This window comes from Lipotes vexillifer, unplaced genomic scaffold (genome assembly GCF_000442215.2).
Source record: "Lipotes vexillifer unplaced genomic scaffold, Lipotes_vexillifer_v1.1 scaffold138, whole genome shotgun sequence".
NCBI lineage: Eukaryota > Metazoa > Chordata > Mammalia > Artiodactyla > Lipotidae > Lipotes > Lipotes vexillifer.
Window position 1 is genome coordinate 2166419 of NW_006797971.1, and position 19544 is coordinate 2185962.

At 36.2% G+C, this 19544-nt stretch overlaps 1 protein-coding gene across 1 annotated transcript in view; it reads right to left on the bottom strand.

The window, feature by feature from the left end:
- CPS1 (carbamoyl-phosphate synthase 1) overlaps positions 1–19544 on the bottom strand; it is a 145770-nt gene that overhangs the window by 89902 nt on the left and 36324 nt on the right. The window contains exons 6-15 of the mRNA XM_007470013.1: positions 16011–16103; positions 13615–13704; positions 11445–11573; positions 10804–10910; positions 9804–9942; positions 9088–9165; positions 7040–7138; positions 5273–5368; positions 2144–2333; positions 983–1140 (exon numbers count right to left, since the gene is read on the bottom strand). Of these exons, the coding sequence (XP_007470075.1) occupies positions 983–1140; positions 2144–2333; positions 5273–5368; positions 7040–7138; positions 9088–9165; positions 9804–9942; positions 10804–10910; positions 11445–11573; positions 13615–13704; positions 16011–16103 (1179 nt within the window). The remainder of the gene's footprint in view (positions 1–982; positions 1141–2143; positions 2334–5272; positions 5369–7039; positions 7139–9087; positions 9166–9803; positions 9943–10803; positions 10911–11444; positions 11574–13614; positions 13705–16010; positions 16104–19544) is intronic.

Here is a 19544-nt window from a genome sequence, read left to right on the forward strand (position 1 = left end):
TTCAGCAGGGCTATCCTGGGATTGTTCCTGATTGACAGCTTTGCAACATGCTATATACTTGATAGCATGTTTTTCTGAAAACATACATAGCCCATTTTTAGTTGTCCCAGCAGTACTTGCCTTATCCCAGAGGATTTGCCTATTTCTACACTGAGGAAGTTGCATCAGAAACAGTCTCCAGGACCCCTATTTCACTGACTGAGATCAGGAATAAAGTCAGGGACAAAAAGAGATGCACAGGAAGCTGATCTTTTCCTGGCACCTGGTAATAGCCCATCAATAGGCACAGGATACGATGGAAAATGATTCAGAGAAATGCAAAATAATCTGTCCTCTTTAACCATCTAAGCCACAGGTTTCTCAGTCATAAATATTACTGATTAGATCCAATGTCTTTTTTTTTCTAGATAATTTTATTGTAAAATGTTTATTCCATTCTAACAACAAAATAAATTGTTCGTTTATTTTTTGGCCATGCTGCACGGCATGCAAGATCTTATTTCCCCACCCAGGGATCAAATCTGTGCCCCCTGCAGCGGAAACACAGAGACAACCACTGGACCACCAGGGAAGTCCCTAAAAAAAAATTTAAATTCAACCATTTCCCATTTGCAGGACATTCGCACTTACAAAATGTGTGACTGATCCCAGGAAGAAGGTAAAAATTACTTTGGCATTGCATTGATATGGTTCTTTGTTTTGATTCAGGAGATTTGATACTCAGGTCACTTCAACCATTGATAAACCACATCATCTTTGAGCTTATGCTTCCCTTTTCATAAAAATAAACTATTAATACCTGTCCCTAATGTTTTAGCATTGAATGCCACAATTAATACACAGTGTCTCTGAAGTAATAACACATTTCTGGAAGATAACATATACAAATATAATACTTTATTATTTTTAGGCATGACAAATCATTCCCTCTACAGCGCAAGACACATAATGGTCCTGTTTCTCCAAAACAAAGATTTCTTACCGATTCCACTGCAAAGCTTGGAGCAATCTTTTCATTAATCTCATTTAGTTTGTCTGAGAACAGCTGTCTATCTTCTGTGGCCATAATGGATTCAACTGAGGTTCCCAGGACTTTCACGCCATATTCCTTGAGCACACCTCTCTTAAATAGTTCCACTCCTACAGAAAAACAAAATAAATCAGTTTTTAACATATCAAACTCTTATGTTTCCTATAACAGATATCTGAATACAACTTTTTTTAAAAAAAATCTTAACTCCAAAAAGCTACCAGAGTCCACAACAGAATTGCACTTAGAGTAAAAAAATTTTTGAAAGAAAAATTCTGAAGACATTTTAGCAAAACATTTTGCTAGTGCTACTATTATGTATATTATCACCTTCCCCAAATGATTTTTATTATTCTCATTAATAAAAATCATAGGATTACAGTGAGCCTTAAGATTTTAGTATATTTCACTTCTTTCTAAGGAAGGTCTATTCCTATAATGAGCTCCTCTTACGTAAATAATCTCAGTGATGTGGGTATCTATCTAGGTTAAAAATTAACAAAATCGTTTGTGTTCCCACTAACTTAACATCTAACTTTGCCTGTTTTTTATAGTTGACATACAAATTATATCACCAACTGCTTACCCAAACTAGCCAGTGAGATTCTCATTCATGATCGAATTCTAAAGGTTTGAAATATTTTAAATAGGACAGAGCATTGGACTCAGCAGATGCATGAAGGGATGGTAGAGAGACTGATCTATGTAAACATGGAAATATATGTGAAAGTCAAATGCCACAGGGCTGATACATAGGAGCACAGAGCACTTAATTAGTGTTAATTCCCCTTTTTCACTCATAATAGTTCTCAGAGTTTCACTGGTAACAGAGAAAAGCAGTATCCTGGGACAGAGGAGGGGGACTCAAAAAACCTACTCAGTCACCATGGAGCATTAAAGCAAAAGGTTTCTTTTTGTCCCCCAGCTGTTCTGTGAAATAAACTGGTAATGTTCATCATGTGACATTTTCAGGTGGCTGTTTACTAAGCTTCCTCACACAGCGGAAAACTTTTATGAACACACAGAGCACAACTGCTAAATAAGTTCAAACAAAAAAATATTATATATAAGTGTGTGAACCAAAACTCTGCAATTAAACTTAAAAGAACTCACCACAGTTCAGAGCTGTCTGGCCACCCATGCCTAGAATTAATCCATCTGGCCGTTCTGCCTTGATAACCTCTGTGACAAACTGAGGGGTGATGGGGAGGAAGTAGACAGTATCTGCTTGCTTTAAGCCCACTTCATTGGTTTGCACCGATGCGATGTTTGGGTTCATTAGGACAGTTTTGACATTTTCTTCCTGAAAGAAACAAAAAGATCTAGAATCTTAATATATGGTCTAAAGAGAAAAGTCATATTCACATGAAGGGTATTAACAGGTAACAAAACTTTTAGGTTATTCTGTGGGCTCTAGAGATCAGTAATGGGACCAGTGTGAATGGAAGTTAAAGGATGACAAACATTTGGTAAAAGGAAGGAAGAAAACTGCTTGAAAATAAAACTATCCAAAAAGAGCTGGCTACCTCATGAGGATCACCCTGAATTCCTTGTCACTGTAGGTATCAAGGAAAGCTGGAGATGTTTTCTATAGAATTTGACTGGAGGTCTACAAATACTACTCAATTTTACAGCTCAGTCGACCTTAAAAGAATAAAATATTCCAAATATTTTTGAATGAGTAAAACATAAAATGGAAAAAAGGCAGCATCAAAGCTGCTTCCTTTTCTAACGTTTACTGAAGAACAACATTGAGCATACGTTTTAAATGCAAGATAATATGTTCCCTTCTAGCTGGAAGCACTGAGAGCCTTCTGCTGGTTTCCATTTTCTTTAGATTTTCATGCCTGCTGTAGTGCTTTGACAAAGACCATTATACAACTGTTTATACATATTATATAAAAAGAAAATGACCATATGGCAAAAAATAAAAAGTAAAAATTTGTGTGTGTATGAAGATATAGCCCTATCTCATTCCTGACATCTGGAGAGACCCCTAAAATAATTCTTCATGTAGGCTACTAAGGATAATAGCTTTATAGACCAGGATGAGGGCGACATTTAGTAAAATAATTATTATGAAATCTGGCCAGATGTTTCTTGTTTTTTTACCTATTAGCATGTCAATTTTGAAGTCTTCTAAAAAGTCAACAAAATATTCATATGAAAGTATAGAAATCATCATTGAAAGCTCTACATGTCCTTGGGGGTGCGATGAATCCAAATGAAAAATTAAATATATTTCATACTACTTTAAATGCAAATAGTGCCTTAAAACTTGTAGTGTACTTTTTTTGTTAATTTACTTGATTTTTATAGCAAGACTATAAAAGAAATTTTCACCTTACAGATGAAGAAACTGAGATTCAATAAGGTTAAGTGACCTGCCAAAGATCATACAGCTGATAAATGACAAAATTAGGACTCTAATCCAAGTCTTATGACTCAAGTTCTACGCCCTTTCCTCAATATGAGTCCTGTCTAAGATTGTAAGGAACTATTTTTATAAAGAGTACTGTTAACAAAATATTGAATAGATACATACAGATAAGCAAATGCATTTAAAATATGGGTTAGAATTTAAATAATTGAGTCCAAACGGAGAGCACATCATAAACAGAAGTTATAGACTGTCTCACTACTATAGCAAAGTACCAGTGGATAGGTATATTTGTTAAATATTTTCCCGCATGTGCTATGCAACGAATACAGCTATTTTTATAAATCAGATTACATAGGAAAAGGTCCCATAAATTCATGTGATGAGTGTCTATTCAAACCATTTTAATAAATGTTACATAATTTTTTTCCAATATAATTCCAGCTATAATTTATGCATAATCTAAGTTTTTAAAAATACTTAGTTCATAAATTCATCTTCATTAACCTCTTAATCACAATGCTATATCTAATAATTCCTATTCTTCAGTTCAAATCAATAACTTCACCTTTTGGATGTAATGCATATAAAAAATACAACCTATGAAAATATTAATTCTTTATAAAACTACCAAATAGGATAAAAAATTGCATGCTACTTAAATGTGTTCTAAACCCTTAACACACTTAGACTTTGTTCTAACCAATCTGAACCATTGGATACCCACTAATTATCTGTCTAAAGATAAATTGAATCTTAATACAGTGAAATAAAGCACACTTTGAAAATGTACACAAAAAATGTGTGCATGGGGTGACCATCCATGCGTGTACGGAGAAGAGTATTGAAAATAAAAACAAATGGAAAGAAGAGAAGGGTAACTGGGGGGTTGTGTCTATTTTCAACAGACATCTGTCAGGTGAAAATCTCTGTATATAGAATACTGAATAAGGCAAAGAAAAAAAGGAAAATTTTGGCCAACTCTTTCTCTTGTTGGTTGTCCTAGTCTCCTCCTTCCTTCCCTATGTTGCTCTCTCCTAGCCAGCTCTCTTGGTAAGAGTGGCTTGACTCCACAAAGCCTGTGGCAAGGTCACAGAGCGCTCACATTGACTTTGGATGGCTTGATTGGCACCAAAATGGGGACTATCCTGGAAAATAAGGACACCAAAGAAGCCAAGTTAGCTCTTCAGTAGAAATATCTTACACTTACAGTGTCAGTTTTCTAAAGGTTTATTTTACTATGCTAAAGGTTGGGGAGATTTCGAGAGACTCTGAAGAAACAGGGAGGATATTCTTCCCAACTTAGGTATCAAACCCTCTATTCCACTTGAAAATCCAGCCATACCTTCCTGGTAGGTCAGCCAGTCCAAGTCACAGATGGGGGAATTAGGTGACCTGCAATAACTTCTAAAGCTTGAACAAAAGGCATTGTTTCCTTTGTTCCTCCAGCTGGATCTTCCCCCTTTCAACCAAAGAGATGCCTGAAGCATCCTGTACAACACTTGAAGTACTTTAGAGCACCAGGGATACCCAAGTTCCCTCTTTCACACAAAAGACAAATATGTTTTAAAAGCTCACTGCCTCACTGAGTAACATCTATAAGTGTAGATTTATGGTTTCAATATAAATAGGTGATAACATAGACAATTCTGGAGATCAATCCAACCTTCTTAAGTTGCAGGTGTGCACATTTAAGTTAAAAATCTTGTCTGTGATCAAACTTCCTTTCATATAAGATGTGGAAGGAAATTAATTATAGTGACTTTGAAAAGAGGTAGTGTCATAAATCTAAATTATAAAATACTAATTAGACTCATTAAAGGGAGTGTATATTAATTCCAGCAAAGATCAGAGTCTCTCACCTTCATGGCTTTTACAGCTTGCGATCCCGAGTAATCAAATTCACCTGCCTGACCAATGGACAGACCTCCGGATCCTAGGATAAGGACTTTGGAAACCTGTAAGCAATAAGAAGATAGCATTGCTTTTATTATTAAGATGGGGAAATTAGTCATTGTTAAGTATGGGAAAGATAAACTATATTGTCTGTGTTTATGTGGTGATTTAAAGTACAATGTTTTGAAATATACATAATATATGTGTAAGAAGACCAACAATTTAAACATCTCTAATTTCAAAAAGGAATTTCCAAAGATCATGTTTTTGTGCCCTTAAGTAAAAACTTTTTGGAAGAGGTCTACATTTTAATTAAACATATATAAATATCTAAAAATAACTACATAAACATATATGGAAATGTATATCTATATGTGTATATAAAATAAATATAATTTATATATAATTTTTAGATAAAAATCTCCTTAAAATTTAATTGACTAAATGTGTTACTGTTCCATGGGTTTCTACTGGACAAAGACTAGGCATAAATACAAACAAGCCCTTCCTAACAAACGAAGAGAAAACACAGGAGGCAAGGGGACACAGGGACACCTTCATATTTACATTTTGCCTTACTTTGCAGTTCAGTCCAGAAATATTTACAGAAAATACAGTAATGAAAAGATCATGTTTTGGCAGCATACTGAAATTAATACAAATTGTATATATGATTTCAAGCAAATAATAATTCTGCTTATTTTTTAACCACAACTGCCAAGCCCTTCAGAGGAGAAAGATGTTCTAGGTCACTGCAAGAGACAAGGACTTGGGAAACTTGTTTTGTATTTATGGAGTGCCTACTATGTGCAATGCAATGTAGAATCCCAAATTACACTTTTCCCTCACCATTTAAAAAAAGAAAAGCATCTGAAAAACATGAGTTGATATTTTGAGAAATACACTGTATGGTGGGGTGGCTTCTTTAGCTACCAAGAATCCACAGTTTGATTCTACACTGAGTGGCTGGATTACCTCCCATCTCTCCATCTCAGGAAAAAAGGCTGTCACAGAAATCTTTAAAACAAACCATCTAACTCAATTTATCATTTCATGTAAACATATAAGTCAATTCTTTTTGTTCATAAAAAGAGGATTTTATATATATATATGTGTATGTATATACTTAAAAGTATACATACACCCTTCTAAATTTTATGTAATAATGGTGTGGGTGTGGGTGTGCCTTAACTATGAAGGAAATGTGTAGAAACCTTTCCATATTAAATACATATTCAAACAAATAAGGAGTCGAGTCTTACACTATATTAATCCTTATCTATCTGCTCTTTAGAGGTATTGGGTTGTCCAAAAGTTCGTTTGGGTTTTTCGTTGAAACAAAAATTTCTATCATCTATAATGATTCTGTAGCCTGAACTGTATCTCAAGCATACATAGGGCTATGTATGGTTTATTGAGTAATGGAAAATATATCAAATTTGAAACTAAATTAAACCTTATTTTCTATTAAATTATTTTCATTACAAATGTTCTAGAAGTGAACTTTAAAAGATATGATTTTAAAATCAAAACATGAAGATTCCAATGAACATCCAATGAATCATCTAGAACAGACCAAATAATTAGATGCTAAAATGATGGGTGGCTGCAATATTACCAATCATTTTTCATAGACATCAAAAAGGTTTACATCATTCACTTAAAAAAGAAGTCATCACACAACAGAGAAAATCCAAAATACATAAACCAAAAGGAAGCCCACATACACTGACCTCAACTCGAGATGCTACTAGGGCCGGCTTCGGTAGAACTGATGTAATTGTGGTACCTTTCTCCTTCTTTATCAGTGAGAAAAAGGAATCAAACAGGTACTAGAAAAAAATATAGCCAACTAGTTAGAAGTTTCAAAACTCACAAAATTCTCAGATAAAATACAGTATACTCAGTTCAAGTTGAACTTTAGATAAGCAACAAATAACTTTTTAGGATGAGTATTGCTATGCAGTATTTTTTTTTTTTTTTTTGCCAAAGCTGGCAAAACTAAATATTTACTGCTATAAGAATTAGATCAAATAAACACTTCTAACTGCTCATGTCAAATCCTATTAAAAGAAAGTTTTCAATATAGGTATACATATAGCTGATTCACTTTGTTGTACAGCAGAAACTAACACAACATCGTAAAGCAATTATAATCTAGTAAAGATGTAAAAAAAAAAAGTTTTCAGCAGAGAATGAACATTTCAAATAATGCCTCCTGAGAATGTCATTTTCAGCCCCTTAATTATGAATCATTTTCTTCTTCTAAATAAAATTCTAACTATGCAAAAAAAAAAAATGAAGCTATATTACTTTTGCACCCTAAAGTTAGAAATAACTGGATATTTAAATTTTCTATTAGGTCAAAAATATCTATAAAGATTGTATTATGTATAAAAATATCTCTAAGGTTATTCTTAAACTTTATCAATGATTTACTTCCACTGTTGCACTAGAGGTGACAAATTTCAACAAAGATATTTATTTTGCAACTATTTGGCAGGACAGGAGAAAAAAGAACTAAGTGATACTGCATATCACATATCTTAATTTCAGTGTTCCTAATCTGAAGTCCTACTATAGGCAAATAATTTAAATTTTAAGTTAAAAAACTATTAACATGCATTAGGCAATAGATATATGAAACTAAATTTTATTTTTGAGTGTCATCATGGGTAGGTAATGTTGTAGTGACTTTGGCTATTAAGAATCATTCTTTCCTAATAATATTAAAACAAGAACAAAGTACAAATATCTGAAAAGGCAACTCAGGGATAAGGAAGTAGAGTCTACAATGGGAAAATTTTTATTCTCCTCTTTGTTTTACCCAGGTGTCTTTTCTGAGAGCATCTGCTGACAAGGAAGAATTGTCAGCATTACTACTGGAGGCCCTAGGGTATAGGAGAGGAAGAGTCACTTCGACTTCCCAGACTTTTCTGAGTATCACCACAAGCTCTTGTTTGGAAAGATGTTCTTGAACATTGAACCAGAAGCTTACACAAAAAAGTAAAAATATTTAAATGAAAAACAAAACTCCTCTAAGCATTCCTTATGGTTCTTTTCTTAAGCCACCTGACTCGTATGTATGTGCATGTATACCCTCCCCGACACCCCTGACCTCCTTCCTGCTCCTGCTGCTGTTTATTCTCCCTTTGTGGCTACGCAAACAGTTGCCATAGGGATTTTTGTGAAGTCACAGATGGGGGATTAAAATTTCATTTCAGTTATGAGAATGAGATAGCAAGAGGGAATTCATTTGCATAGTACCACAATTGTAAATTTCAGAACTAAATATATTAGAATGATACTCATTTAAATAAAAATCACATTGCATCAGTTTCTTAAGCGCTTTCCCACTTTAACTGTTTAAAAAGATAGAAATTTCCCTCCATGATATTCATGGAGGGAAATTTTCTTACAATATGGGCATTATCAAAGCACTGTTGTTGATTTTTGTAGTATGCGGGCCTCTCACTGCTGTGGCCTCTCCCGTTGCGGAGCACAGGTTCCGGACGCGCAGGCTCAGTGGCCATGGCTCACGGGCCCAACCGCTCCGCGGCATGTGGGATCTTCCCGAACCGGGGCACGAACCCATGTCCCCTGCATCAGCAGGCAGACTCTCAACCACTGTGCCACCAGGGAAGCCCCAAAGCACTCTTTTTAAGAATGTTCTGTACTAAGACCACCCAGGTGATTATTTTGGTTTCTCAATTTTTCACATAAATATATTTCTGATTTAAAAAATTTTTAATATATAATAGGTCTCATCTTTCTGACGTACCTCAGTGTCTGTTGGCCCTGGGCTGACTTCTGGGTGGAACTGCACACCAAAGAAGGGTTTGCTCTCATGCATAATCCCCTAAAGGAAAAAGCAACGGGAAGAAATTCCTTCAGTAACAAAGAATGTCAACCAGGACTAGCTATGATTCAGTGGACAATAAAGTCCAAACTTTAAAAACTAAGTTAAAAGTTTGAGAACATTCTAAAAACAAACAGTACTAATACAAATAGGCCAATAAAGATTCAACTGGTGTCGTTCCCTTACTAAAAACAACTGATTTGGTCTATAGCCTTTGAGGCCCCTCTAGGCTCTGGTTCAGAATAAACTCAAATCCTCTTCTTTTCTCCAACTCCTAAATTACTTCTCCAAGGGTCTTCTCAAAGGCTACTTCAGTGCTAAGTGAGTCCCAGAGACCCACGTAGACAAGGCTCAAACAGACCTCCACCAATCACCCATTAGCAATGAATGTGTAAGATAGCCATTGATTAACCACTCAAATTGTGGATCTTAATGAGTCGAACTGATAAGAGAATAGGACAGAGAGAAATGACTTTTTAAAAAGCAGAGGGCTGTGGGAAATAATCTGTAACAAGAATTCTTCCACATACACATCCCAGAAAAGCCCACATAAACAAGGGAAAGGTAATTGTAAAACAGAGTATTAAAAGTCCTGCACTTCTCATCACTCACTCAACAGGTTTACTGAGAGCACTTACCTCATTTGTTTGATCATTGACATTCACAAAAAGTGGTTTCCAACCAGCAGGAAGGGTGCTGTCCAGGGCATAACCATGATTCTGAGCAGTAATGAAAGCCTGTCTGTTTGTGATATTCAAAACAGGCTGATTCTGCCCTCTGGAGGGAAAAGGGGAAAAAGAATATGGAAAAGGAAAAGTGAAGAAAAGAATATAAATGCATTAGTTGTAAAATAGTGAACAAGAAAAGCCTATTAAAATTCAAACGTTTCAATTGCTTAGTGAAAATTACTCCATGAGAAAAGTCACAGATTGTTAATCCCAATAATTTTTAGGAAAAAATTCAATTCAGGAAGCTTTGCTGTGCGTTAAATATCAGTTCTATTAAACTTCTGTAATCAGTTTTAGAAAAGGACAATTGCACTCATAACCAAAAGCTAAGATTTGCTCACTAGCTTAACAGAGACAAATATAAGCCACTTATTTTAAGGGAGCTACAGTAATTTTAAAGCCAAAGAAGAGTTCTTGGGGGATAATAAAGAGATAACTACTCAGTCCTGAATCAATCTGAATTATACTTTATGTGGAGGGTGGAAAGTTCCATGTTGAATAAATTAACATCATTTGGAGTAAGGAAGTAAAACTAAGAGGAGGTGAAGATCTCTCGGTTCTTAAGTCACACTAGAGTTTTACAATGTTATCACTCAGTGCTCTGAAATCAAGCTTAAAATCAGAACAATTTCCCTTGGAATATTACTTGATTGAGTATTATAACTTCAATGTATGCCAAGGAAAGGAAAATAACTTTAAACTACAGCAAAGTTATCGTTAGAGAAGGCTGCCTTTCCAAAATGCGATAAAAGTGGTATCAGGTAGTCAGACAACTGTGAACCATATAATAGTGTGCTTATCGATTTATTCTGAAGAAAATGGCATGTAAGTTCTCTAAGTCTTTTCGGTTTAGTTACTAACAGTATTCCAGAGCCAGTTTGACATGTAAACAGAAGCATAACTGCCTTACCTGTTGGCCATAGACATTTTGTAGGCTTGGGCACCGGCTGCCAATCCTGTTATTAAATTTCCTGTACTGATTCCAAACAATGGTTCCTTGCGATCGCTCTCCAAGATCTAAGTCAGGGAAAAATTTTATTACTCCAGAAGAACGATTCCAAAACATGCAATCTCTGAAGGAATAAAATGAAGCATTCTTTTTTTTTTCTTAATTTACAAGGTAAGGAGAATAGTAATTGAATAAAAAGACGATAAATAAGGACAGGATTGACAATTTGCAGCATTAAAGTTCAATAGAATGTACTTAACATCCAGACTAAACTACACCTAATTTAATATTTCTCTGGAACCTTGAAGGTCTTATAGGTCCCAAGTTGTACAGACAACACATTTGGAGATTGGACTCCAGCTCTCTGCACTCAAGGACACAATCCCAGCCACTTTGTCTAAAGTTCTTTGTTCTTCTTCCTGTGGAACTCTCTCCTCGTTGGTTCCCCCTATATACTATCTGTGCTGACATTGCCTCAGAGGTCACAAATAGGAGTACTAAAAAATTACTTGTATAAATAAAATATATTACAGCTTTTTCGGCCGTGCAGAGAAGACTCTCTCCACTTCACACACAGACAGACTATCCCAGGTTCACTGCACCTTTTTGACATTCTGAATTAGTGGTTGTGCAAGAGCTGGGTTCCCAGGTCCTCCGGCAATTAAAAGCCCATCATACTCCATCTTGGTGAAATCATGATTCCAGGGCACTACATGCACTTCTGCTCCTCGCTGGAAAAGAAACACAAGAATGGTCAATTTAATAATATTTTTCTTCGCCAAAGTGGTAAACCTTCTCTTGGCTAATTACTCCCGAAAGGGAAGGGAAACAGAGTCCACGATTCAAATAAATAATGCTGAGCAAAAAACTTTGTTGACTTATATATTGTGTGATGTAAATGGACCCTAGGATAGAAAGTGGAGGAAAAAAACACTATTTACATTTTGATTCTGAAAAAATAGATAATGCATTTTCCCACACTTCAGGAGGTTGTAGACCTAAAGGCTTCATGACTGGGCACACAGGAATACAGTTTATCTTCCCTAGCTCTGGGAGAGGGAGTTGCAAAAAAAGATAAATTCCTTTCTCCCAAATTTAATTTGGTCCACCTCTCACCTTTTTCAATTCTGTATTTTTTTTTTTTTTTTTTTTTGGCTCCTTAATGATTTTTCTCTTTACCACTGGTTTTCAATAATTTGGTTTTGTTGTATCTTGGTATGGTTTTCTTTGTATTTTTTCTGCCTGAGGATTTGTTTAGCTTACTGGATCTGAATATATAGTTTTCAGGAAATGGTCACCATTATTTCTTCAAATAAATTTTCTCTCTTCTTACCTTTATTCTCCCCCTCTGAAACTCCAGTTACACTTATGTTAGGCCACTGCTCTTTCCCACAGCTCACTGTTGGTCTGTTTGTTTCCTTTATTTTAGTAATTTTGCTCTCTGTATTTCAGGAAGCCCTCATTCTGTTTTTGTCTGACCAAATTTTAGTGACTTCTTTCCTAGGGTTTTTTCATATTATCTATAATACCTATATTCTGATAGAAAAATTAGAACCTTTCTATACAAAAGTGGATGGGAAGATATCTTTGATTATTTTGCTAGAGGCATTTCCTGATATAAGAATTTGAGAGAAAGAAGTTTCTTTGGAGGGGTTTCCAGGAAATACCAATAGAAAGCAACATGGGGAAAGACCCTAATAAAGTGTGCATTATCGGGCAGTTACCACAATGAAGAAAAGGAGCTTCAGCCCACTGGGGAATTCTGAGAGCCAGTGTAGCATATTTCACCTAACGACAGCTTAGCAATGTGGCAAAGGAGCTGGGGAATTTATACTCTGTCATTGATTGGGGCTGTTCCAGGGATCATTAATTCTATGTCATTTCCTGCCTGCCAGCAGCCTCCAACCAACCAAAGAGAGCTCTCAGGCAATAAGATGCAGACACTTGCAATTAGAATATGAACAAAATGCCTTAAAATGATAAAATGAGAGGGAGATATGGCTAGGCCAACCCCAGCATCTACTATTTAAGGGTCCATGCACATTTTTGTTAATAAAATTGATCAGCATTCAGAATCATGATCTGGATGTTGCTGTTATTCTATAACAAAAAAAGTGATTTGAAGAATTCTCCTTTACCCATGCTAATTTGGTGTTATGCAAATATATCGAGGGGTGGGGTGCATGTGTATAAGAGAAATAGAAAGACAGAGACAAAGGGAGACAGAGAGAGAAAGAGAAGGAGAAATCCCAACAAAACAATGTTTAAGAAAACATTGTAATAATGGTTACGTTCTCCTCAAGTATTTTTAAGGTCTAATTTCAGTTGGTTCTCTAAGAGTTGATATAAAGCAATGTGAAAGTTTGTACTATATCAGGGCATAATCCCTACAAACATGTGGTACATAATAAATGTAACCCAAAGGGGGAGTTCTCCTACTGACTACCTTTTTGGTTATCTCTAAACCCCAAGAAACTGAGTGTGTCATGTCTCAGAATGTCCGTCGGTAAGTGAAAAGAACAGTCTTCATTTCCTTCTGTGTTTTTGTGGCCTTTGAGGTTTTTGGGTTTTTTTTTTAACAGAAATCTACATCTCTAATTTTAACAGGAATAAATGTGTTATCTAATAGATCAAAGGCAACAAGAAGAGAGTATATCCCCTGACATTCTGACAGAATACACAAGCTTTCTCTGAAACAGATATAGGAAATCAGATTAACACTAATGATCAATATGAGAAACCCCCAACCTTGAGATGGAACAAATTACTTACCTTTACTAGTAAGCGGATTACATTGTTTTTTATCCCACAGTCTACAGCTACCACTTTCGTGGGATTTCCTTTGCCGTACACCTTGACATCCTGCCATTTTAAAAACCAGAGAGTAAGAGAGAAGGTCCAGCGATGAGCAACACACCAATATCATAAACACATCTCAGGATGCTCTGCACTTGGTAACAGATTGACTGCTAACTACTAGGGAGTGGCTGGCAGTTAACAATCAATTTGTAAGAAAGGCACAGCAAATGCCACAAACTCTATCTTCTTCATGAGAACAAAGTACCTTGCTGTTTTGTATAAAATGCTGATTACAGTAATAACAGTTATCCCTAAGAAATTGGTTGCTTCCATAATTAACAAATATCTTTCCCATGTTTTGCCTCATTAACAACCAGTAGCAATGGAATTTCCAAGTATTATTGCCTGATTCAGCACTAAACAGATGTAGTAATAGATATATCATGCTTTAAATACCACTTGATCCTCAACTTGCAATAAAGTTTGGATGGGGCTAATGGATAAAATCAGTCTGAGTCAGAGGACTTGCTAAGCTAGTGTAGACCCCTGGTCCCTTTAGGTTACTGTGCAATCATTTGCATTTAAATGGTAGACTTCATAAAAGGATCCCAGAGCATATCATAATCATTACCTATGTTTTAAGCACTGCTTGGAGTCAGATCCATTTTCACAGGCATTTACCCAGGAAGTAGTTCCCCAAAGTCATAAAAGAAGAAATAATAGAGAGAGAGAGAGAGAAAGCCTAGAGGGCTGGGTGCCCACACTGGTCCCAGCTTCAAGAGTCAGCTAGCACATTCTGAATTTAGAATGATTTCAAAGTTTATTAAAGGTTTTAGATGAAATTTGCAACCTGGTGCCTATACAAACACACCATATACTCTCTGTACAGAATGACAGAAGTAAGCAAAACCTCACAGAAACTGGGATATATGAATTTGCTAGGAATCTCCAAGAGAGGAATATATTATGCAGTATTTTTCAACCTTATTTGACCACGGAATTTTTTAAGGTGACTTTCTCCAGGCCAATACTTCTCACATTTGGAAAACCTAGACTAGATCCCCAAGGTAGTTCTAAACTCTAAAATTCTATAAAAATAGCCCTCTATCATGCTGTGTCTCAAACAAAATCACTTCATAGGAAAATATGTTAAAACCTCTTTCTCCTATTTGTCTAAGCCACCCTGCTGTCTCTTTTCCTACTGTTACTGCTCAGGCTAGGCTTTCACGAGTTTTGTCCTAATTAGTTGCAATAACTTTCTAGTTATCTGCTCTTTTATCCAGTTTACTTTGCTCCAAAATGATGCCGAATGGGTTCCCAGTAGTCTCCAAGTTGGCTGATTTATTTAGCCAACGATACTAAACCATCTAGCTCTAGCCCCGTCCATCTCCACTCATCTTTGGCCAAATGCGAGAACCTATATGTGTGAACCCTTAGGTCAGCCACACCAAACTACACATAACTCTTCAAAGACACCGTATCATCTCATACCTCTGTGCCTTTCAACACATGCCATTTCCTCTGCCTGAAACGAAGTTCTCATAGTTCTCCATCAACCGAATTGCTCCTTATGTCTCAGAACAAGCCTAATTCCTCTGCAGAACCTCCCCTGATCCACCTATTTCATTGGATGTTTCCCCACACATGCCTTTATGGTACCTCATGCACATTCCAAGGACAGCATTTATAACAGTATTCTCTCCATGGTGCCTACTTGCTTGCCCACCCCACCAATCTCTATGGTCCCCAGAGGCTGTAGCCCAAGAGACTCACAACTACATTAACAGATATTCAATCAAAATCAACACATCTTTCTAAGATGTATTCTATACCTTCCTGTAAATATGAAATAAACATATCTCACTTTGGGGTGATACAGTCATCATCCTGAATACTACTCTGTGAACTGAGCTATAATACACTAAGTCTTCAGTGTGCTCAGGAATACATTTCCCTGCACAAAATGACCCCAGATTCTGATTACTGTACTGGGTCTGATTTCTATAAAGTGTTCCTGACTCTCTGGCAGACCATTCGCTCTGACTCCTGATATTCAATTGAACAGCCCTTTTATTTGACATTGTTAAAGTCTTGAGCTAAGGAACCACAAGAGGAGAGAAGAAAAATTAAAACAACAGTAAACAGCCTCTAAATCGGGCCATGAAGATCACTCTGTAAGTAAAAGTTATAACTTTAAATGCACTGATTTTGTAATATATCAATTTTAACTGCTATGAGACCCTTTTCTCCCTCCCTCTCTGATGCTTCTGGAAGATGACCTCTACCTAAAAGAAGATTTTGATATTACAAAAGAGGAAGGTCTAAAGGGAATAAAATAAAACTACAAAACATGAAGGAAAATTTCTCACCTTGGTTGAAACCTCAGCAATCAAATTCTGCTTATTTGGATCCACAAAGTCCACAGACTGACCTTCAAATTCAATCTTCCCAAGCATGGTACCCTATCAAATTAAAAAATTAGTTAACAGGGAGCAATGATGCAGGTGCTGACAGGTTAAATTCACAGGGACTTACACAGCTGCTCCACTATTTAGATGTCTTTATAACATACTCATAACCATCAGCAAGAGATCTTCATCTTCTCAACTAGGAAAGATGAAGCAGTGTGCATGGTACATTTTGGGAAACACTATGAGACGGTACAAGCTAGCAAGGTTAATTTGTGAAAACTTTACCTTAGTTCTTTTAGGGCTGAGACAGTCACCTGGGGTAAGCAAAGTCAAAGGGCAACAGAATTCAGGTCTCCAGTAGATGCAGATCAGAGTATTTAGAGTACTTATGACCTAAAGCTATTTTGTGGGTGACGTCGACAAAATAATCGATTGAGAAGAAAAAAAGAAATCTAAAAATAGCTGAAAATTGAAAAAGAATGCAAACTTATTAGAGAGTAAAATTCACAAACAAAAAATTGTGAAATGCGGTGTAAGTCACAAACTTTGAGAAGTTGCAGTGAAAGGGTTCACTGCTTTAGACATGCTAATAAGGGCTTGAACTTTAGACTATGCTTAACCCTCTAAAGTTTTCACAAATTAACCTTGCTAGCTTGAACGTGGCAAATGTTATATTATTCTTAGCTGTCTTGAGATTTACTTATTTGTTAGTAAGTCTACTTTGACCTATTTAGAAAATGGTATATTTTGTAATCAAGACTTTATTGAGGGAGAGAACAAATCAAAATAATTCATTGATTTGCTTTTCTCCAACGAAATTGTTGCACTGAAGGAAACAGAGGAAAGCCTTTATTTCCCTTTGAAACGCATTCCTTAGGAGAAGTAACTTGGGAGTGAGTGAGTACCAGCAACATGGTGAGAGGGTCAAATGGTTATTTCAGTGTGATTATTAAAACCAGAGAACTACCTCACACTCTGGGAAAAATAGTAAAAATCACCTTTCACTTCCATACTGGATTATTAAGTTTCATAGTGATCTCCACTTACTTTTATAATCCAAATCACAGAAGTCCTTGACTATATTTATGGATCCCTAATTTTGAAATTCCGTTTTCAGTTCTCATTCCCTTTTTCTCAAAGCATGCTGAATGACAAACACCCTTACTTTTCAACCTAAGACTAATAGAACTGAAAGCCACAACATAGTTTTGTTGTTGTTGTTGTTTCTAACATCTTTATTGGAGTATAATTGTTTTACAGTGGTGTGTTAGTTTCTGCTTTACAACAAAGTAAATCAGGTATACATATACATATATCCCCATATCCCCTCCCTCTTGCATCTCCCTCCCAACCCTCCCTATCCCACCCCTCTAGGTGGTCACAAAACACCCAGCTGATATCCCTGAGCTATGCGGCTGCTTCCCACTAGCTATTTTACATTTGGTAGTGTATATATGTCCATGCCACTCTCTCACTTCGTCCCAGCTTACCCTTCCCCCTCACCGTGCCCTCAGGTCCATTCTCTATGTCTGCATCTTTATTCCTGTCCTGCCCCTAGGGTTTTTAGAAACATTTTTTCTTTTAGATTCCATATATATGTGTTAGCATACGGTACTTTGTTTTTCTATTTCTGACTTACTTCACTATGTATGACAGACTCCAGGTCCAGTCACCTCATTACAAATAACTCAATTTCATTTCTTTTTATGGCTAAGTAATATTCCATTGTATATACGTGCCACATCTTTTTTTTAATTAAAAAATTTTTTTAATTTAATTTTAATTTTTTATACAGCAGGTTCTTATTCGTTATCCATGTTATACATATTAGTGTACATATGTCAATCCCAATTTCCCAATTCATCACACCACCACCACCCTGCTGCCACATTCCCCCCTTGGTGTCCATACGTTTGTTCTCTACATCTGTGTCTCAATTTCTGCCCTGCAAACCAGTTCATCTGTACCATTGTTCTACGTTCCACACATATGCATTAACATACAATATTTGTTTTGCTCTTTCTGACTTACTTCCCCCTGTATGACAGTCTCTAGATCCATCCACGTCTCTACAAATGACCCAATTTCGTTCCTTTTTATGGCTGAGTAATATTCAATTCTATATATGTACCACATCTTCTTTATCCATTCATCTGTCAATGGGCATTTAGGTTTCTTCCATGTCCTGGCTATTGTAAATAGTGCTGCAATGAACATGGGGGTGCATGTGTCTTTTTCAATTATAGTTTTCTCTGGGTATACGCCCAGTAGTAGGATTGCTGGGTCATATGGTAATTCTATTTTTACTTTATCAAGGAACCTCCATACTGTTCTCCATAGTGGCTGTATCAATTTACATTCCCACCAAAAGTGCAACACAGTGCCCTTTCTCCACAACCACTCCAGCATTTGTTGTTTGTAGATTTTCTGATGATGCCCATTCTAACTGGTGTGAGGTGATACCTCATTGTAGTTTTGATTTGCATTTCTCTAATAATTAGTGATGTTGAGCAGCTTTTCATGTGCTTCTTGGCCATCTGTATGTCTTCTTTGGAGAAATGTCTATTTAGGTCTTCTGCCCATTTTTGGATTGGGTTGTTTGTTTTTTTAATATTGAGCTGCATGAGCTGTTTATATATTTTGGAGATTAATCCTTTGTCCGTTGATTCCTTTGCAAATATTTTCTCCCATTCTGAGGGTTGTCTTTTCGTCTTGTTTGCAGTTTCCTTTGCTGTGCAAAAGCTGTATGTTTCATTAGGTCCCATTTGTTTATCTTTTTTTTTTTCCCGTTACTCTAGGAGGTGGATCCAGAAAGATCTTGCTGTGATTTATGTCAAAGAGTGTTCTGCCTATGTTTTCCTCTAAGAGTTTTATAGTGCCTGGTCTTACATTTGGGTCTCTAATCCATTTTGAGTTTATTTTTGTGTATGGTGTTAGGGAGTGTTCTAATTTCATTCTTTTACATGTAGCTGTCCAGTTTGCCCAGCACCATTTATTGAAGCAACTGTCTGTTCTCCATTGTATATCCTTGCCTCCTTTGTCATAGCTTAGTTGACAATAACAACCTTAATCATTACGTAGTGTCCTTCCTTGTCTCTTGTAACATTCTTTATTTTAAAGTCTATTTTATCTGCTATGAGTATTGCTACTGCAGATTTCTTTTGATTTCCACTTGCATGGAATATTCTTTTCCATCCCCTCACTTTCAGACTGTATGTGTCCCTAGATCTGAAGTGGGTCTCTTGTAGACAGCATATATATGGGTCTTGTTTTTGTACCCATTCAGTGAACCTGTGTCTTCTGGTTGGATCATTTAATTCATTCACGTTTAAGGTAATTATCGATATTTATGTTCCTATTACCATTTTCTTAGTTGTTATGGGTTTGTTTTTGTAGGTCACTTACTTGTCTTGTGTTTCCCATTTAGAGAAGTTCCTTTAGTATTTCTTGTAGAGCTGGTTTAGTGGTGCTGAATTTCTTAGCTTTTGCTTG